A 22,772-nucleotide genomic window follows, 5' to 3' on the forward strand; every position below is an offset into this window, starting at 1 on the left:
TCCAGGAAAACTTTTTCATAGAGACGGAAAAAAGTTATTTTTAAAAAAGTCTTCTTTTGCAGACTAAATTGGGGAATCTGGTCTCCAAGCAAAGCTGATGTATGCCTTGATGTTGTTACATCGAATGTATCTGTTTCCTTGGTGGTCCCACTGCACAGTATGGCAGTATCTGTGTGTTGGAATAAGCTTGGAGTTGTGACGTGACCGGGAGGTCAGGGATGAGTGGTAGGATCAGAGCAATCTCTGATGTGTGACTCATAATCTAACAAAACAAAAAAAAAAGAATTTTCAACATGATTCATGTCAGTTGACTTGGGAGGAGGGAATGGCTAGAAGAAAGAACTAAGATCATTCCCAAATGGAAAACTACAAGGGACACTTTTCATATTTTAGCTTGTTTATGTGCAAAAAAAAAAAAAAATATCTCATCTGACCACCTTTCTTGCAGCTGATGTCTCTGGTTTACTATTTCTCTTATTTTGGTAACAATTCTAAAATTGTCCATTTCCCATTACTTTCTATCCCAGCAACATTAGGCACCAACAAAATCAGAAATCCACCTAGAAAAAAAGGCATTCTGCCAAAACGTCACTATACAGAGAATTCTGAGTCTGAATCATGAAAGAAGAAGAAGAAGTTAAAAGAGTTCTATAGCATAGGCTTTTATTTTATAATATCAGTATTGTAATAGCAATGATAAAAAATAGCTATTTGACATTCCAATATAAGCTTATTTGAAAATTTTCCTTTCGTGTTGTGAGTGTTGCCTCTCTGCTGGCCATCTCTTTCCACAACTTTCTGGATTCCCTGCATGCTTTGCATACTACATATACCATGGTACCTTGCCAATGGCGACCCTGGGGGGGGCAGAGGGGGCCCTGACCCCCCCAACATTATGCTGTGCCCCACCATGTGCCCCCCCCCCCCCCCAAAAAAAAAAATTTTTTTTTTTTTTTTTTTTTACAAAAAATCAATGTCTAAGAGGGAGAGAGTCCCCAGTCAGCTCCTGCGGGTGATTCCTCCCCCCTCCCCTGCTCGCTGACACTGCATAATGCGAGCGTTCACACAACCACGGCCGCCTGATCTGCTCCTTCACCTGCATCCTCATTGGCAGGGAGAAGAGCGAGTTGCAGGAAGGACTCCACCAGGACTTTCAGTTACTGAAAAAACAGACTGATTTCTCCCGTCCTTAGGACAGGAGGACCAGCCTGTAAATTCCAAGAGATGCCAGACCAGAGCTGTCAATAGCAGGGGCAGGACAGCAAGAGGAGGCTGGGGAACCCCACAGTGGCAGAACACCAGGGCCCGGAGGCAAGACAACCTTTGCAACCCTGATAGTTCTCCCACTGCTTTGGATCCTTATATTTTCTTGATATGCTGGTGACATATATCTCTTGTTTTCTGCCACCCTGGGGGACCCCAATACAGTAGGAAGGGAGCTCACTGCAGAACATGTGAAAGGGCCCGTTGTGGGGTCGTAGTAAAGGGCCCCAGGATATATATATATATATATATATATATATATATATATATATATATATGCACTTTATAGTTGCCCCCCTACTTTTGTCCCTGTCCCCCCATGTGCCCCCCCTAAATTTGAAAGCTGGAGACGCCACTGTACCTTGCTACCGACAAGCAGTGATTCTCTACTGACTCTGCCTCCTGAACACCTCTGTAGTTCAGAAGGCAGGCTCTGTGCAATGTGTGACACAACAGTCCCCACTCTCAGAGCATAGCTATATGCCTGTCACAGTATTCAAGGAAGTAAATGTGTGGGAATCTTTACAAAGTGAGTTTACAAAGTTCAAGTTTGTTCATATTAACCACTTCAATACTGGACATCTTTACCCCTTCCCGTCCAGACCAATTTTCAGCTTTCAGTGCTGTCATATTATGAATGACAATTGCACAGTTAATGCAACACTGTACCCATTTGAAATCTTTGGCATTTTTTTCACACAAATAGAGCTTTCTTTTGGTGGTATTTAATCACCGCTGCTTTTTTTTTTTTTTTTGCTTAATAAAAGAAAAAAGACTGAAAAGTTTAGAAAAAAAACACATTTTTCTTTGTTTCGGTTCAAACATTTTGCAAATAAAAAATCTTTGTTCATAAATTTAGGTCAAAATGTATACTGCCTCATTCCTTTGGTGAAAATAACACAAATCAGTGTATATTATTTAATCTGTAGGCAGGGGTGTAGCTACAGGGGTCGCAAGGGTCGCACTTGCCACTCAGCCCCATGTTCCAGGGGGCCTGTGAGGCCCCTTTGTACAGTTGAATAGAAGGGGTGGCATATAGCGGAATCAAGCTCCACCTTCTGCAGCCACTGAATGCCCGCTTCTCCTCCTTTCCCTCCTGCAGGCATTCAGCGGCTGCAGGAGGCAGGAATCAAATTCCTACTGTATATATGCTTCCCTCTGCTGCTCCTGGGCCCCTCTCTTCCAGCTCCACACTGAGCTGCTCGGGAACACATGTTGACATCACAGGATGCCGAGCAACCTGCTGCTCCCAAGAGTGAGACATCCCTAAGCTGCCGGGATCTGGGTCATGGAGTTAAAGCTGTGAAGGGGAGCATTCCACCATTGTAGGGGGGCCCCAGTGGGGTTGCCTGCTGTAGGGCTCTGAGCTGAGAGTGTATCTCTCATACGGCTCAGAGCCTGCACTGACAGTCCTCCTCCCTTGCAGGGACAGGACAGGAGAGAGCCGATCTGCTCCTTCTCCTCCCGCCCCTCTCCTCCTGTGTGCACCGCGGGAATGTGAATCTAAGCAGCTGAGTTTGATCATTCAGCTGCCTAGCTTAACACTTTCCGCAGTGCACACAGGAGGAGAGGGGTGGGTGTCCTGTCCGTGCGAGGGAAGAGGGAGGGGGAACTGTCAGTGCAGGCTCTCAGCTGTATGAGAGAGATGCTCTCAGCTCAGAGTCCTGCTGATGGGTACTGATAGGCGGCATTGATGAGCACTGATAAGTGGCACTGATGGGCACTGATAAGGGGCATTGATGAGCACTGATAGGTGGCACTGATGGGCACTGATAGGGGGCATCGATGAGCACTGATATGTGGCACTGATAGGCAGCACTGATGGGCACTGATAGGGGGCATTGATGAGCACTGATAGACAGGACTAATGGGCATTGATTGGCAGCATTGATGAGCACTGATATGTGGCACTGATGGGCACTGCTAGGCGGTATTGATGAGCACTAATAGGCGGCACTGATGGACACTGATAGGCAGCATTAATGGGCAAAGATAGACATCACTGATGTGCACTGATAAGTGGCATTGATGAGCACTGATATGCAGCACTGAAAGGTGGCACTGATGGGCACTGATAGGCGGCACTGATGGGTCTGCACTGATAATCAGGGCACTGATAAACAATGCCCTGATTATCAGTGTAAACAATGTACTGACAGTCTTGCTGGGTAACGGCTCTCCTTTCCTCAAACAGACACATTGTGGGAAGAAAAGACTGCCAATAACTGGCATGTCTGTTTACATGTGATCAGCTGATCACATGGTAAAGAGCCACTGTGGATCACTTTCAGACGCGGCAGGAGGGGATGCCTGGTGTTTCTCGGGATTACTGTTTTTTTTGTTATTTTTGTATCTTTTGCTTTTTAAATGTAAAGGAGAGATTTAGAGTCTTTTTTGAGAGAACCTGCCTTTCTTATTTCTATTACAAGGGATGTTTGCGTTCCTTGTAATAGGAATAGAAGTGATCAAAAAAATAAAAAAATAAAGGGACAGTGTAAAAAAAAAAAAAAAAAAAGTAAAGCCCCTCCATTTTCCCATCCTCCCCATCCGAATGCACACGTAAGTCATGCACACATATGTAAACAGTATTCGCACCACACATGTGAGGTATCACAGCGAACATTAGAGCGAGAGCAATAATTGTAGTGCTAGACCTCCTCTGTAACTCTATTTAGAGGTAACCTGTAAAAATGTTTATAGCATGACATGTTAGGTACTTGCTCGGCATAACATCATCTTTCATGTTTTACAAAGAAATTGGGGTATATATTGTGTTTTGTTTTGGTTTTTTAATTCATGAAAGTGTATTTTTTCCAAAAAAATTGTGTTTGAAAAGCCACTGCGCAAATACTGTGTGACCTAAAAGTCAAAAACGATAGCCATTTTATTCCCTAGGGTCTCTGCTAAAAAAATATATATATAATTTTCTTTTTTTAATCTATCAATATGTCTTCAAGTTCCTTATACCATGTTCCTACTCAAATCTGGAAATAATTTACAGGGGTAGATGTATTTATTCATTATATTCATTATTCATTATACAGGATTATATACACGTAGTTTATGGTGTATCCTGCATAGAATTGCATGCAATCCCTGGAATTCATGAAGAGTTTTGTAGACACTTTTTAGAATTGTGTCACGTCTCCCTCAGCAACAGGTGCAAGAATTAGATTATTGAGGCATGCTGGGGGTAGCACTCAGACTCAGTGTCCATAGTTCAGACACTTGGTTCCCATGTTCTGTTCCTGGCACCTTTCAGGAGCCAGCAGGGAGATTCCCTGGCGGCATCTGAATATACACAATGGGGCAGGGATGCTTGCTGACATCATTGATCAAACATGAACATTAAAGAATTCCCAGCCACTTTGTTTACATGCAACTGTCCGGGGATGTATCATTGGTTGCCAGCTAGCAGCCAATAGGGTCCTAAACACCAGGGAGCCTGAAGCAGGAAGCTATTAGATTCATAGCCGCTTCTGCTTTGCTCTTTATTACACAGTGGCCACAGTCTGAATAGTGGCATGTCTTTGTATGTCAACTTCGAGTTGGTTTTAATTACCTCTAGATTAGTCCTCTTCACAAATATCTCAAAAGGCTTTTCTGAATAAGGCACAGGACTTTTAAAGCAACTGTAATGCCAGAAAAGTGTTGTAAATGCTTTATCGAATGACCACCAATGACACTGATTCACTACCCTTTAAAAGGACTGAAATTTGCACATTTAAATGGACTTTCGCTGAAACCAATATTCTATACCATACTACACTGTTTTAATGTAACAGTCAAAGTACAGGGGTTAAGTTACTAGAATAGGAAAGTGCAAAATCTGGAGCAGCTGTGCATGGTAGCCAATCAGCTTATAATTTCAGCTTGTTCAATTAAGTTTTGACAAACAAACTGGAAGCTGATTGGTTTCTATGCTGAGCTGTACCAGATTTTGCACTCTCCAGTTTTAGTGAATCAACCCCATAGTCTTCTTGTACTGTTTACATGGAGTTCTGCTTTAACCTTATGATGATGTAGTGTTGTACCTCTAAAATGAATAATATGTTTATATACTGACCTATTTCTAACCTTATTTATTTTTCTCTCAGTTTGTTCACAGTTTGCCAAGGGAGTGTATGCCATATTCGGGTTCTATGACCGGAAGACAGTCAACATGTTGACATCATTTTGTGGTGCTCTTCACGTCTGCTTTATAACCCCCAGCTTCCCCGTAGCCACTTCCAATCAGTTTGTTCTGCAGCTCAGACCGGAACTTCAGGATGCCCTAATCAGTGTAATAGAGTATTACAAGTGGAAAAAATTTGTGTACATTTATGATGCAGACCGAGGTAAGACAGATCTATGTTGCTTTGTGGCCTTTTCTTGTATAAACTGATCTCATTGTATTGTACCTAGGACTGTTTTGTCTTTATAGATGTCTTACATTTTATTATGCGTCATTATTTATGAGGTACCTAATACAGTTTAGACTTTTAAACAATCCAGCTGCTGATCCACCCATTTGACAAGCTCAAGCCAAAATGTGCACACACAAGTGAATAAGTCAGAAAAGTGACTTCCTCCACTCACTTTCCCTCCCTGCACAGTTCAGACTGTGCTAAGTCATAGAAAGAGAGATAATATGAAGGTACACAGCTTCTGCAGTGCTGTCTCTTTAGAAAGCTTATAATGCCCAATGTCATATGTTTATTGTTTATTAACATCAGTTTAAAAAAAACATATAAACTATAAAATAAAGTTAAACCCAAACCATTTAATTTGCTTTTAAAGAGAAGCAATGGCCAGCCTATAGATATTCAAGTATTTGCATTGTCATGATCAGAGGTTGGCTTGGAGTGCAGTAGCTATAGCAGTAGAGAGGTTCACACTGACCAGTAGGGTAAGTACACAAGCAGGTCACCCCAGTAAATGGCGTAGGCTCACCCGAGGCACGGAGTCTTCACCAGAGCTTCTGATGGTGGAGATGGGTTTTGCTAAATGTTAGTGCCAGGTTACAGTCCTCAGGATGGCCCCACCAGGAGGTGAGCAAGCTGGGATCTGGTAACAGATGTAGCAGGTAGGGATTAAGCAGAAGTGTAGTCAGTAAACAAGCCAAAGGTCCAAGTGGTTGCAGGTTGGGATCAAGTAGAATTGTTGTTGAAGAACAAGCCAAAGATCAGTAACAGATAGTGGCAAAGATAAAGACAGCTGCAGGTACACAAAGAGCAAGATATCGACTAGAGAGAGAACAATAATCTGGCAAACAGGAAGTGCAGAGACGTAGCTTAAATCAGGAAGTTCATGGGAAGACCAAAGAGTTAATGGTTCACCAGAAACAAAATACAAGGCAAATTTTTTCTAGGGATCAGAAGTGTTAATTTCATCGACAAAAATATTTTCGTCAACTAAATTAACACTATTTTAGTTGACTAAAATACACCTAAAACTAAAAAATTCAGCTGACTAAAATACGACTAAAACTAAAACAATTCAGATGACTAAAATACGACTAAAACTAAAATGGCATTTTAGTCAAAAGACTAAATTACGACTAAAACTAAAATTGTATTTCAGTCAAAAGACTATGACTAAAACTGAATCAAAATTTGATGTCAAAATTAACACTGCACTACTACATAAGAATATGTAGAGGGCATCTACTAAGTTGCTGAAAGAAAACAAATTGAGAAAAAGGCTTTTCTTATTTTTTTTTCTTAATATTTAATGTTGGTAATATATTTAGGTATTACGTGCAATGACATTACAGCCAACAGAGTTTACAGTTTTTTTTTATATGCTTGTCAAAAAGCAATATTTTTGTTTGTCTATAAAACTTGGTTTTATTTAAAAAGACGATATATATATTGCAACAGCTAAATCTGTGTCTGTAGTGTATGTTCAAACCTTAATACCATAAATAATAACATGTTGTTAGATTTTTACTGCAGGAGTACATAATGAGTTTGGAAAGTGTACAGAAATGCTTAAATAATGCATTAAAATTTAACTAAACCCATTGGATTTTAGTAGACTAAAATGTACTGGAGATTTTAAAATACTAAAATACGACTAAAACTAGAAACAATTCAGATGAGTAAAATATGACTAAAACTAAAATGGTTGGAAAAGGGAATTGTATAAAAGGGACTTTCAGGAATCCACTGTCTGGTGAGACTGTGTATTTCCATCCCTCGGGACTTTAATTGAAATTATGGCCTGGTAAGGTCACATATTTCCATCCCATATCTAAACAAAGAACCAAAGGAAAGGAGAGGGATTGGGACTTTAAATGAACCATATGGCAGCAAAGAGGTAATCGGTGAGCAGCAGAACTTTATTGGTATAGTAAGACATCACAGATGATAAGACAATTGATAAGCAATAGATAAACAATACAATGACAATACATATAATGCTGGCAGAATGTCTCATAATAAACCACTAATGGCAATAGTACAGTTGATAAGTAGTATACCAAATAATATCATTTTATAAAGTTCCATGGTTCACCATAGACAAATGGATAATAGTGTTGATAGGAAATTCAAGGTACTTCCTGCAGGACCCATGGCTTCATTGAACCTGAACAGATAAATTTAAAAGAATAACTTGATAATCATATTGTAGCTAGATAAGGACACGGCACCAAGAAGCTCTACGCGTTTCATGGCACTGCGCCACTCGTCAGGAGCATGCACGTGAAATTCCTATAATGAAAATATAAAGGAGCAATAAGTGTCTACACATATATGGACACAATCAGATAAATAACCCCAACCTCAGGGGGTACTCACTGGCTAGGGCTGGAATTGGCTGTGTACTATGGTGATGGGGTGTCACAGGCCTCCGGGAACAACCTCTCACCGGGAGCCGAGGTGGGCATCTCCGCGGAAGCACAACACACAGGCACCCCTCCAGGTTAGGCATGGAACCACGAGGTGTCTCTAGGGTGAAGATGGGAGGAGTGAAACAACGAGTGGCACCATAGGGAGGGTAAGGGTGAAGGTAATTGGAGAAGATGGGGGGGAGTGCTGGGAAGGAAACTGGCAAACAGCCGTTGCTATTGGAAAATGATGACCAAGAGCTGGGAAGGAGGGAGTGTGACCCGGGGTGGGAATAGGAGTGGGTATCAGCAGGATGAAGGGGAAAGAAGAGGAAAAGAAAGGAAGTGCTGTAAATGGTACCTGTGTGCAGGAATGATCGGAACAACCATTAGGGTGATCCGGACTGAGTGCTGGTCAGTGTGAAGAGAGCCTCAAGTAGCGATGCCGCCCCTGGAGGCGCCCATATATCAGCAACCGCCGGAACGCCCACCAACGTCACGCCATGAAGCGGAGGGTGAAGACCCGGCACCGTCAGTCGGAACTCGCCCTTCCGGCTGAACGGCATTCCAGTGTCTCTCCCATTGGCCCACGAGTTGGTAACCAACGAGCCATACCCGTGAAGGCATCATAGACGCCGCATGCATGGCGTGGAGTGCGTGGCGCTGACGCGCAATGACAGCGTATCCTCCCACCCAGGGCTCAAAGAGGCGGGGGTGGGCGGAGGCCCGCAAGGCGCATCACGGCTCCCGGAAGAGAGACAGGGCCAGAGGACACTGCAACAATTCCAGTCACCTGGGGATACATAACAATAGAGATAGTGTCCATAAAGTTAATAAAGATGTAAATTTGTAAAAAAAAAGTCAACTAAGATAATCATAATAAAAAGTTAAACTTGTACAAACAGGGGAAGCTAAACATAGGTCGAAAAGTTGCAGGAATTGTAAAAGGAATTTTTAGGATTAAGCAATGCCAATATGGTTCCATCCCTGTATCATATTGATTGGAAAAGGGAATTGTATAAAAGCCATGCCTAACCTGGAGGGGTGCCTGTGTGTTGTGTGTTGTGCTTCCGCGGAGATGCCCACCTCGGCTCCCGGTGAGAGGTTGTTCCCAGAGGCCTGTGACACCCCATCACCATAGTACACAGCCAATTCCAGCCCTAGCCAGTGAGTACCCCCTGAGGTTGGGGTTGTTTATCTGATTGTGTCCATATATGTGTAGACACTTATTGCTCCTTTATATTTTCATTATAGGAATTTCACGTGCATGCTCCTGACGAGTGGCGCAGTGCCACGAAACGCGTAGAGCTTCTTGGTGCCTTGTCCTTATCTAGCTACAATATGATTATCAAGTTATTCTTTTAAATTCATCTGTTCAGGTTCAATGAAGCCATGGGTCCTGCAGGCAGTACCTTGAATTTCATATCAACACTATTATCCATTTGTCTATGGTGAACCATGGAACTTTATAAAATGATATTATTTGTTATACTACTTATCAACTGTACTATTGCCATTAGTGGTTTATTATGAGACATTCTGCCAGCATTATATGTATTGTCATTATTGTTTATCTATTGCTTATCAATTGTCTTATCATCTGTGATGTCTTACTATACCAATAAAGTTCTGCTGCTCACCGATTACCTCTTTGCTGCCATATGGTTCATTTAAAGTCCCAATCCCTCTCCTTTCCTTTGGTTCTTTGTTTAAAACCAAAATGGCATTTTAGTCAAAAGACCAAAATACAACTAAAACTAAAATGGCATTTTAGTCAAATGACTATGACTAAAATGAAATCGAAATGTGACTTGGCACAATGAGAAGAGCTACAGCCTGATAGCGTAGAGGTCCCAGGTTCTGATCCAGACCCTGACAGTACTCCCCTCCTTCCAAGACAGCCCCTGGACATCTTAGGGCCAGGTTTATGAAGAAACCTCTGGTGGAACTTTTTTGTCAATCTGGCAGAATGAACAATTTCATCAAGCTCCCAAGAATGCTCTGGTTCATATCTATTGAACCAGATATTTTAATTTGTTCCTAAAGATCCTGAAATCAATAATTCTGTTAACCACAAATTCTTCTTTACCCTGTACCTCAACAGGAAGAGGAGGTGGAAGATTTCTTCCAGAAAAAAGGATTTTCATGAAATGGTTTAAGTAGTGATAGGTTAAAATCAGGTTGAATCTTCATACTGTATGTATGAAACAAGTGCGCATCCAGACAAATCAAACATATGAATAAAAACAAAACATAAAAATTGGTGTAGAATATCCAAAGTCCAAGTTTTAATTATTATATCAAGAATATTAAAAAAAATCTATCCAACAAATATTTAAATATGCAAATTTCAGCTTTCCACCAAAAGAGTGCATAGTGATTGTAATTGTAATTGTAAAGACAATGATTGTAAAGACACCTCTTACCAAATTATGTAGACCCCTGAAAACAAAGATCAACACAGCATGTTGTAAATCAAACAACTCCAGGCACTCAGCGATAGTCCACATCAGACCCCCAGGCCGCCAACAAATGGATGTTACACCACTCCAAGGATTAAAACGCCAGGCCAGGCAATACCATTCAGCAGCAATGAAAGAGGAACAGAGGCCATACACAGTGTAAAACTGTTACTTAGGCATTTATTAAAATACAAACAGGCACTGGCAGTACCTAGGCAGACATGATGACGACACCAGTTCAAGCCCCTCCCAGCGTGTTTCTCATTTTGCGCCGTCAGGAGAACAGGAGCATGCTGACGCGCACTGACGCAAATCGGGTTGGGAGGGCCTTAAACTGGTGACATCATCACGCCCGCCAAGGTGCTGCTTGTGTGGCGTTTGTGTTTTGCATTGATATCGTTTTTAATAAGTAAATACCTGTATGTATTTTAATAAATGGTTATGTAGCCTGGTGTTTTAATCCTTGGAGCCATGTAAGATCCATTTGTTGGTGGTCTGGGGGTCTGAGGTGAACTATTGCTGAGTGCCTGGAGTTGTTTGATATACAACATGCTGTCTTCATTTTTGTTTTCAGGGGTCCACACAATTTGGTAAGAGGCTCATGGAGGACACAAGGTGTCAATAGTTGACTATTACAATTATCATTTACTCTGTAGGTGGAAAGCTGGAATTTGCACATTTAAATATTTGGTGGTTGGACTCAGTATTTTTTTTTTTTATTCTTGATACAGTAATTTTCACATACATCAATATTTATTTTTTATTTTTATTCTTATGTTTGATTTGTCCGGAAGCGCACTTGCTTCATATATGTACATTACACTTCTTTTTATTTGGAAAGTTTGTAAGGTTTTGTAAGGTTTGGAATCTTCATACTGTCAGAAAGCTTTAGGTGAAAGATGACTGGGTTGATTTGAGCAGAGATCTGGAAACATCTCCCAAACTTTTCATCCAATTTAGGAGAAGGAAAAAAAATTCATCACATTTTTAGTAGATAACCAAACTGTGTTACCCACATGAAAAGTAGGGAATGATCTGCGATGTCTGTCAGTAACCTTCTTGTAATATTCCTGAGCCTCCTTCAAAGTATCAGTCAATTTCTTCTGAATCTCCTATAATATAGTTAATCTGTTGGTAACAGCAGGAATTGAGAGATCAGGAATAAAAACGGGATGATACCCGGCATTTACAAAAAAGGGTCTTTGGTAAGTGGAGCTCAGTTTAGAAGTGTTAAAAACAAGCTCTGCCATAGAAAGATACAGTAGTCCACCCAGTCAGCCTGAAGATAACTGACAAAACATGGAAGGTACGGCTCCAATGTTTGATTGGTCCTCTCGGTCTGACCATTAGACTGAGGATGAAGCAGACAGCAGATTAATTGTTACACCTAAGGGTGAGCAAATCTTTTGCAAAATTTCTAAGTAAACTGTACTCCTCTTTTAGACACCACATTATCAGCAATCCCATGTAGTTTAGAGATTTCCTGAACCATCAACTCCACAATTTGTTCATCAGTGGGTGCTGACTTAACTAGTATAAAATAAGTCATCTTAGTGAACAGTCAACGACCACCAAGATAGTGGTCATCTGTTTCAAGGGCGGAAGATAGACCACAAAGACCACAGGCCCCCATTGAACAGGGAGTGGTTGGAGTAACCCCAAAGAAGAAGATCGGGGTGTCTTATTGCGTGCAAAGGTCTGATACGAGGCTGCATAGCTCCTAATATATTTCTTGTAACCAGGCCACCAAAAGGAACATGATAAGAATTCTTCTGTCTTAGAAACCTCAAAATGTCCAGCAAGTTTAGAGTCATTCCCTAAGGCTTCTACCCAAACCCAAACTTGTACTCGAGCTTAATTTTTTTAGAAGGATGACTGAGAAGTGGGTCATTCTCTTACCCCTCTTTGATGAGACTCAAGAATGTCTTGGAACTTGTAGGCCCTAGGAAGTTCTTTTGAGGCAGGATTGTACATTCAGAGTTGCTTTTCTGGAGAGGCTCAGAAAATATTCTTGAAAGGGCATAGGCCTTGCCATTCCTTGACCCAGTTCAATACAAAATAACAAAATTGAACCTAGAATAGAATAGGGTTCAATGTGCTTGTCTAAAAGATAATCTCTTGGCAGAACGGATGAACTCTAAATTTTTTTGTTCAGTGAGAACAGATACCAGAGGCTTGGCCCCTTCCAGCAGATGTCTCTACTTGGAAAATGCTTCCTTAATTGCCAGCAACTTCTTATTTCCAGTGTCATATTTCTTTTCTGCTGAAGACATTAACTGAGAGAAATAAGCACAAGGATAAAGCTTCATCTTTTCTCCAATTCGCTGAGAATGGATAGCTCCAACAGCAAAATCTGAAGCATCAACTTCCATACTAAAGGGTAGTTCAGTATCAGAATGTACCAGTATTGGTGCAGAAGTAAAAAAATTCTTTAGTATACTAAAGGCAACCTGTGCCTCAGGTGACCAAAAAGGGTGCCACTTTCTTTGTCCGCTGAGTAATAGGCGCATTTATCTTAGAGGAATTCAATATGAATCTTCTGTAAAAGTTGGCAAATCCAATTGTTGTATTTCCTTAACGTTCCTAGGGGCAGGCCTATCCACCACTGCTTTGTTCTTCCCAGGATCTATGCATACTCATTTTTGAGAAATAATGTATCCCTGGATCTGTGTTTGTTCAAACTCACATTTCTCCAGTTTGATGGAAAGATTTTGCAAACCATCATTGATGACATGTTCAAAAGTTGCAGGAGCATGGCTAAGGACAAAAGGCATAATTAAAACCTCAAAATTCCCATATCTGGTTCTAAAGGCAGTTTTCCTTTCACCTCCAGGACAAATGCAGACAAGGTTAAATGCCCCCCATAAATCTAATTTGGTAGAGATTTTGGCAGAATGGAGTCTTTTCAACTTTTAAAAAGGCGACCAAAAGGTATTTGTGCCCCAGGGAGCAGTTCAATGGGACAATCGTACAGGTGATGAGGAGGGAACAGATCAGCATTTTTTTTTATCACAGATGCCCCAAAACTCTTAGTATTGTTGAGGCAGGTGGTAATATAATAATATATATTATATAATATAATAATATAATAATAATAATATAATAATATATGATCCATGGTGTGCTGGCGAATTTGTATGCTTGCTTGATGTTTGCAGGTCCCAATTGGTAATCGCTGCAGCACCCACCATTTTAAGAGCCATAGTTGCCAGGAACGTGTGTGATAGGAATATTGACAAGACTATTGACAAGGCAAGTGGTAATATGACTGGGTACAAAGAAAATAAAGAAAATAAAAAATAAAAAAAACGTGCTCAACACAAAAAACAATCAAGGGATTATATAGCATCTAGCCTAATGTCTGGGTATATCAAACATCTCAATAGTATAAAATAGAAGACAGCGCTATGTCCCAATATATCTCAGTGATTACCTGCAATCATTATGCTGTGTTAAGTGAAAACAATTAAGCAATGTCATAATAATTATAATAATATCCAATATGAATAAGATGATACAGAAAGTTAGGAAAAAGTACTTAAGAAAATTAGTTCACAAATATGGTGCTTCCAGTTCAAATATTAGGAAAATTCCACAAACAAAGTGTGTAGTGCTTCAACACATGATCCAAACGTGTCCACTAATAAGGTTGAGGAGTGTGTCTCCCAAAGAAGAAAACCACTGAGCAAATCCACCATGTGCATGAAGAAGCTCCGGAGCAGCTTAACATAAATCCTTGACCCTCTAAATACGAGCGGTCATGGTTGTAACGATATCACGTATGGGACATGAAAAGCTGTAGCTAGCTGCCATCTTGTGTGGAAGTAGCCATGACAGTTTTGAGAACCATGTAACCTCACAGAGAACTCTGAACTCCGTCTTCCCCACCTTAGGAATTCAAAGCTTTTTAAGTTCAACAGAAAAGGTTATCTCAACAGAGAAAACAGTTCAGGCCTGTCGTAAAACTGTCACCCTCCCCATTCAGAGACCAAACAGGCCTAGGTCGTAAAGTCTTCTGAATACACCTCATAAGAATAAGTATGAAATTTCAGCATGTTTCATAACTTCTGACTTAGTAATAGCACAGACATAATCTGGACATATTTAGCTTCCTCAGATAATAGGGAACGTTTCAAGTCCAGACACCCCTATGTCAGGTCATATGGGAAACCCCTGGGACCACTTATTCCTCCAAAGCAGGCTATACGTTATAGATATGGCATGTTTAGACTTGTTTTGAAGGAAATCTCAAGTTGAATAATAATATGGATATTTGGAGTCTGTAAACCCTACAGATGCAGATATATGAACATGTATTACAAAATGTACCTGGGACGTGGTCATGAGTGTAGACACCTCCCAGCAACCAACCCCTACACCAGCTGACCAGATGATTGGTTACTGGTCGCTGTCAACACCCCTTTTGATTTGACAGAAAAGAGGAGATGCCAAGACAATGGTCAGTTCTCCTTTTACCATCCAAGAAGTAACATCTGCCAAGTCGAGAACCGATTACCTAGCTCATCGATCGAACTCTGATCAACCCTCGGACATTAATTGCAAGTATTCTCTCTTCCCAATTCTACCTTATTGCTTTGTGGCTGTATATTGTCTTTATATTTTGAAACATCTTTCTTCTGTAAATATTTTATTTGCATCAACCTTGACCTTTTCATAATAAACCCTTATGTTGAAAAGTGTTAACCTTGTCTCTAAAGCTCTTAATGCAAGCTATAAACGAACCTGCCTCTTGAAGGGCGCTACTGTTGTAGAGTAAGACTCTGAGCAGATCTGTCTGTAGTGGCAGTGTGTGTGTCAGACGCTTATTCTAAAATTATAATTGGTATTGCAAAATTACGAGTCTCCCCCGGCTCGGTCTTTTAAACGGGGGTGGTGGCAGTTAAAGGGTTAATTGTGTAATTAGCCCAGTGACAATCACTCTCAGGCTGCTCGCACCTAGATTGTGGTCCCGCAAGCTGGAAAATCTTTGTGCTGGGCGCAGCTGAGAGTGGCATTGTTACGTAAGTGACAGCGTGGTGTGAGGTTGGCCGGTCCTTTGTCGCGAGTTAGCGAGGAGGGCAGGGATCTGACACCCGCGTTCGTCACATATTGGCTGGCAGCGTAGCGGGATAGTTTCGCATTAAGAGCATTCAGTACATTGTTAGGAATTAGCTCTGCACTGAAGGATTGTAACCTTTGTGGAAACAGTCCTTAGAGACAAGCTGGTGCATATTTTTTATTTCGATTTTTTCAAGAGAGACATACAGCAACAGCTCCTTCCTACACCTTCTTCCTATCTCTTCTTTCTGTTCTATCTCTTCTGCTTGCAAAATGTCTGGGTTATCAGCATATAAAAAGATGAGCAAGAATGAACTGACTGTTGAGTGCGCAGAAAGAGGAATTGATGTCGGTGGCAAAAATCGTGAAGGCTTGATACATGCCTTACAGGAGTTTGATATCCGTGCACACCAGAACCTGGGGGAAACTGGACCAGAAAGGGTTTCCGCTACTCCAGAGCCCAGTGGTTCAGAGGCGGCCTCACCAGATGGGCAAGCAGAGACTGACACTGGAATACCACGGATTGTTACCTCCAAGCCACCACAAGAGCAGGCTAGCATCAGATTGCCTGAAAACATCATAGACTCTCTTCAAATGCAAGAAACTCTACAAAACCTCAGGGAGACGGATCCTGTGGTGTACCTGCAGTTTCTGGAACGCCAGGCTGAGCGAGAAGAGCGCAGGGCTGAGCGAGAGGCGGCAGAACGGCAGGCTGAGAGGGAGGCTGATCGTCGGCACGAATTGGAGATGGCTAGGCTCCAGCAGCAGCGACAGGCTCAGAACCTCGGATCCCTAGAGCACAGGGATGCCTCTCTGCCAGTGATCCCAGCAGCCAAATTTCCAGTTATGGAAAAGGACAGTGACATTGACGTGTATCTACTGTCGTTTGAAAAAACTTGCCGTCAGTACCATCTGCCCCCAGCACAATGGGCCCGGTACCTGACACCAGGGCTACGAGGCAAGGCCCTGGATGCTTATGTCGAACTGTCAGAAGAACAGTGCGACGATTATGCGGCCCTAAAAGCTGCAATCATCCAAAAGTTTCAGCTAACCCCGGAAGTGTACCGGAAGCGTTTTAGGTCCTTGCAAAAGGGGCCTGGGGACTCATACATGGATGTGGTAGGTCGCTTACGTACCACATTCCGGCAGTGGACTAAAGGCTTGGAAGCCGATTCTTTTGAATCCCTGGAAGATCTTATGATTGCAGATCAACTTTTGCACATCTGTCCTACAGACGTCAGACAGTTTGTGCTGGAGCGAAAGCCAGCCTCTGCCAAAGCAGCAGCAGAACTGGCAGATACCTATATCCACTCTCGGGTATCTGACCATCGCAAGGCTCCTCTGAATGGCTGGAAAGGAGGGAAATCGCACACGGCAACCCCTCCTATGCCTACCAAACAAGTTCCTCAGCAGCCGGAACCTGCAACTCCTGGAGCCAAGGCCTTCCTAACGGACAAACGCAAATGCTACAACTGTGGGGGAGCCGGACATCTCAGGGCGCAGTGCCCTGAGCAGAAGAAGACGACATCACCTGGCCATCCGGCTAGCAACCCTTCCGCTGTGCTGCTCGTCAGTGGGAAACCTCCCGGAACCAATGCCAACTTGCAGCCAGTCATCGTAGGCCACCGGACTGTAACAGGCTTTCGTGACACCGGAGCTGAAGTCACATTGGTCAGACCAGAGGTTATAGAAGAAACAGACATCATCCCAGAGAAGTTCCTTACCCTCACCGGAGTTGGGGGGACCCGTTCCTGTGTACCCCGTGCCTATGTTTTTATTGATTGGGGTGCCGGAAGTGGGATGAGAGAGGTGGGTGTCTCGGAGGAGATCCCCACTGCAGTGTTGTTGGGTTCTGATTTAGGTACCCTGGTTTCATACTATGCCCCTGCTAAAAGCACCCCAGATGCTCCCACAGATCTCTCTGGACCTCCCAAGGTACTGTTTACAGATGTTGGGGTAATATCTGGGCAACCTGTAGATGGACAGAGGGAGGGGGAGGGTGGAGTGGAAGTGCAAGGTCCTCCTTCTTCAGAGACAGGAGAGGAGGCCCCCTTGCCAGTGAAGGTAACTGATGTATGTTCCAATGATGCTGAACTGATAAAGGTTAAATGTGATGATAATGATGATGATGATAATGATGATGATAATGCATTGCCAGTACTGGTGGTCACTCGCAGTGCTGCAAAGGCAGCCGAGGTGCAGGCCCTGGTCGCAGAACAGCAGGAGGAGGTCTCTGGGCCCTCTCCCTGTTCTGACCCAGTGGACTCCACCTCTGTTGAGCCTCAGCAGCTGTCCATGTTTGCCACAGGACTGCTGGCTGGGACCTGTTGTTCCGCCTTTGAAACAGCACTGCAGACAGACCAAACACTAGCACAGCTCAGGAGTCTAGCTGATCGCCCCCCTGCAGAGAATGACAAACAAAAGGTCTATTGGGACAAAGGTAAACTGTACAGAGAAAATATGCCTGCAGAGGGGAATGAGGCTGACCTAGGTAGCAGGCAGCTGGTTGTACCCAGTCAATTTAGGGGACAGCTGCTAAAAGTGGCTCATGAGATTCCCCTCGCAGGGCACTTGGGGATCACTAAGACCCGAGGGCGGTTGATACATAACTTTTATTGGCCTACAATGCTCGCTGACATAGCTGACTACTGTCGGTCCTGTGTTACCTGCCAGCGAGTTGGCAAGGCAGGGGATGTACACAGGGCTCCGCTAAAACCTTTGCCGGTGATTGACGAACCTTTTAAGAGGGTGGCAGTGGATATCATTGGGCCTTTGGCCATCCCTAGCAGTTCAGGCAAACGTTTTATCCTTACAGTTGTCGACTATGCCACGCGTTATCCGGAGGCGGTGGCTCTCTCCTGCGTCCGGGCAGACAAGGTCGCTGATGCTCTGCTGGGAATCTTCACAAGAGTGGGATTCCCGGCTGAGCTCATTAGCGATCAAGGCCCTCAGTTTGTGTCCGACTTGATGCAAGCTCTCTGTCGGAAAATACAGATGACGCATATCATGGCCAGTCCTTATCACCCACAAACGAACGATTTGTGCGAGCGTTTCAATGGAACTTTGAAACAAATGTTGTGCACCTTTGTGCACTCCCAGGGTAAGGACTGGGAACGGTATCTGCCTCATCTGCTGTTTGCTTACAGAGAGGTGCCTCAGGAGTCCACAGGCTTTTCGCCATTTGAACTTTTGTACGGACGGAGGGTAAGAGGACCGCTGGACCTAATCCGTGAGAACTGGGAGGGCAAGATTGCCGACTCAAAGGTCTCGGTTGTGGATTATGTCCTAAAATTCAGAGATAAAATGGAGACGCTGGTGGAAATGGTACGGGAGAACATGACCCAGGCCCAGACTAGGCAGAAAGAGTGGTATGACCGTAACGCTAGGGAGCGGACCTATGACATTGGTCAGAAGGTGTATGTTCTGCTTCCCCTGCGGCAGAACAAGCTCCAAGCCGCATGGGAAGGCCCGTACACCATCACCCAGCGTCTGAATGATGTCACCTACTTGGTCAGGTTGGGAGAAGGGCGTAGACGGCAGAAGGCCATTCATGTTAACATGATCAAAGCCCATCATGAGCGCACGGCCTATGTCATGCCGGTCTGCAGCAGGCCAGAGCCCGAGGAGGCTGATCCACTTCTGGACCTGCTAGCAGACACCAGGGAGGTAGACTCAGAACTCCTGATAAACTCCAATCTTACCCCCACCCAGGTACCTGGACTGAAGCGAGTGCTGGCAGTACATGGTAGCAGGTTTACGGGAAAGCCTGGGAGGACACACCTCGCTGTCCACCAGGTGGACACCGGGGCACATCCCCCCATTAAACAGTCGGCCTATCGCGTCTCCCTGGAGGTGCTGGCCGACATGAAAAGGGAGGTGGAGGAAATGCTGCAGCTGGGGGTGATTCAGAAGTCCCACAGTGCCTGGGCGTCCCCAGTAGTCTTGGTCCCCAAAAAGGACCAGACGACCAGGTTCTGTGTGGACTACCGGAAACTGAATGCCATCACTACTGCAGATGCCTACCCTATGCCCCGGATTGATGAGTTGTTAGATAGGCTGGCGGCCGCCCGTTATATAACAATCATGGATCTGAGCAGGGGGTACTGGCAAATTCCTCTGGCCCCTGAGGCTCGGGAAAAGTCGGCCTTCATCACCCCATTCGGATTGTTCGAGTTTACCGTCATGCCGTTTGGGATGAAGAATGCCCCAGCTACCTTCCAGAGAGTCATGAATGACTTACTGGAGGGGCTGGAAACCTTTGCCGTAGCCTACTTGGATGACATCGCCGTGTTCAGCCCTACCTGGGAAGAACACCTGGTGCACCTGTCACAGGTCCTAGACCACCTGACAGCCGCCAATCTGACTGTCAAACCCAGTAAGTGTCAGATTGGCATGACTGATGTGCAGTACTTGGGACACCAGGTAGGAGGAGGTACCCTGAAACCCGAGACAGGGAAGGTTGAGGCCATCCTGGCCTGGCCTACCCCTCAAACCAAAAAGCAGGTTATGTCTTTCTTGGGGACCGCTGGCTACTATAGGAAATTTGTATGTAACTATAGTAGCCTGGCCAAACCTCTGACTGACCTAACCAAAAAGAAACTGCCCAAGGTGGTGTCTTGGACACCAGAATGTGAGCAGGCATTTCAGGCCTTGAAGGGGGCGCTGGCCAGCGCACCTGTGCTGCAGGCTCCAGACTTCACCCGCCGTCTCCTTGTGCAGACGGATGCCTCTGCCTTTGGATTGGGTGCAGTCCTGAGCCAGGTGGACGAGGCCGGAGAGGAGCATCCCATCCTCTACCTGAGCAGGAAGCTGCTTCCCAGGGAAGTAGCATATGCCACGATCGAAAAGGAGTGTCTTGCGATCGTGTGGGCTCTCCAGAAGTTACAAACGTACCTTTATGGACGGCACTTCACTGTGATCACAGATCACAATCCCTTGAGCTGGCTAAATCGTGTTGCTGGGGAGAATGGCAAACTACTTCGGTGGAGCCTAATTCTTCAGCAATACGATTTCACCATCCAGCATAAGAAAGGCAGCGCCCATGGCAATGCTGATGGGCTGTCACGACAAGCCGAGCCCGCAGGAGTCGGTTGCGTCAGGAGGGAAATTGTAGTTCCCTCCCATGCAACCACCTAAGGGGGGAGGTGTAACGATATCACGTATGGGACATGAAAAGCTGTAGCTAGCTGCCATCTTGTGTGGAAGTAGCCATGACAGTTTTGAGAACCATGTAACCTCACAGAGAACTCTGAACTCCGTCTTCCCCACCTTAGGAATTCAAAGCTTTTTAAGTTCAACAGAAAAGGTTATCTCAACAGAGAAAACAGTTCAGGCCTGTCGTAAAACTGTCACCCTCCCCATTCAGAGACCAAACAGGCCTAGGTCGTAAAGTCTTCTGAATACACCTCATAAGAATAAGTATGAAATTTCAGCATGTTTCATAACTTCTGACTTAGTAATAGCACAGACATAATCTGGACATATTTAGCTTCCTCAGATAATAGGGAACGTTTCAAGTCCAGACACCCCTATGTCAGGTCATATGGGAAACCCCTGGGACCACTTATTCCTCCAAAGCAGGCTATACGTTATAGATATGGCATGTTTAGACTTGTTTTGAAGGAAATCTCAAGTTGAATAATAATATGGATATTTGGAGTCTGTAAACCCTACAGATGCAGATATATGAACATGTATTACAAAATGTACCTGGGACGTGGTCATGAGTGTAGACACCTCCCAGCAACCAACCCCTACACCAGCTGACCAGATGATTGGTTACTGGTCGCTGTCAACACCCCTTTTGATTTGACAGAAAAGAGGAGATGCCAAGACAATGGTCAGTTCTCCTTTTACCATCCAAGAAGTAACATCTGCCAAGTCGAGAACCGATTACCTAGCTCATCGATCGAACTCTGATCAACCCTCGGACATTAATTGCAAGTATTCTCTCTTCCCAATTCTACCTTATTGCTTTGTGGCTGTATATTGTCTTTATATTTTGAAACATCTTTCTTCTGTAAATATTTTATTTGCATCAACCTTGACCTTTTCATAATAAACCCTTATGTTGAAAAGTGTTAACCTTGTCTCTAAAGCTCTTAATGCAAGCTATAAACGAACCTGCCTCTTGAAGGGCGCTACTGTTGTAGAGTAAGACTCTGAGCAGATCTGTCTGTAGTGGCAGTGTGTGTGTCAGACGCTTATTCTAAAATTATAATTGGTATTGCAAAATTACGAGTCTCCCCCGGCTCGGTCTTTTAAACGGGGGTGGTGGCAGTTAAAGGGTTAATTGTGTAATTAGCCCAGTGACAATCACTCTCAGGCTGCTCGCACCTAGATTGTGGTCCCGCAAGCTGGAAAATCTTTGTGCTGGGCGCAGCTGAGAGTGGCATTGTTACGTAAGTGACAGCGTGGTGTGAGGTTGGCCGGTCCTTTGTCGCGAGTTAGCGAGGAGGGCAGGGATCTGACACCCGCGTTCGTCACAATGGTGAGCATGTAAAAAATCCTAGGGCTCCCCTATGCAGCTGCCAGACGCTAAGTATCACAATTCGGGACTGCCTCACACACTCTCTACCACATGGAAACAATAGTATGGCATATAAATAAAAAGACCGGCAAACAGTGTAAAATCCTCAATATGCTTTAATAAAATATGTTGTTGCACTAATATTGACAGCCAAAATACAAACACATCTTAATTAGCATCGGCCGGCATCAAAGATGGAGGACTCGACCGTGTGTGCTGACGTCACCATGTAGGCCACGCCCCTACGCACTTCATCATAAGCTGACGTCATCAGTGGGACCATTTTTTCCTAACTTTCTGTATTTTCTTATTCAGATTGGATATTATTGTACTGTTATGACAAAATCACTTTCTATAGTTCATGTACTATTCAATGCAAATAATTTTACTGTGTTCTAAGAGATAAGTTTATATAGGATGCTAGAAAAACAATAAAGGCAAAAACAAATAAATACATCTTCTCCTTTAAGCTATTACCATGAAAACACAAAACAATTTATACAGCATACATTATATACACTATTTAAATTCAGTTTTTATTTGCATTAAAAGATATCAATTGAGAACTTAAATCAGACATTCAATAAAAGTATTAAAATGTTCCTAAACAGAAAGATAAAAAAAGAACATTTGCTAATCCTTACCCACT

General features: G+C 43.6%; 2 protein-coding genes across 5 annotated transcripts in view; both read left to right on the plus strand.

Annotated features, from left to right (window-relative positions):
• Window positions 1-22,772, plus strand: part of GRIA1 (glutamate ionotropic receptor AMPA type subunit 1) — a 462,487-nt gene that overhangs the window by 232,981 nt on the left and 206,734 nt on the right. For all 4 annotated transcript variants that reach the window (XM_073621138.1, XM_073621139.1, XM_073621140.1 and 1 more), the window contains exon 3: window positions 5,361-5,600. In XM_073621138.1, coding sequence (XP_073477239.1) covers window positions 5,361-5,600 — 240 coding nt within the window. The remainder of the gene's footprint in view (window positions 1-5,360; window positions 5,601-22,772) is intronic.
• Window positions 15,706-21,678, plus strand: LOC141132569 (uncharacterized). The gene has a single exon (XM_073621137.1). It carries the CDS (start codon window positions 15,868-15,870, stop codon window positions 20,728-20,730), a length of 4,863 nt encoding a protein of 1,620 aa, XP_073477238.1. The 5' UTR covers window positions 15,706-15,867; the 3' UTR covers window positions 20,731-21,678.

Source organism: Aquarana catesbeiana, linkage group LG03, assembly GCF_042186555.1.
Source record: "Aquarana catesbeiana isolate 2022-GZ linkage group LG03, ASM4218655v1, whole genome shotgun sequence".
Lineage (NCBI taxonomy): Eukaryota > Metazoa > Chordata > Amphibia > Anura > Ranidae > Aquarana > Aquarana catesbeiana.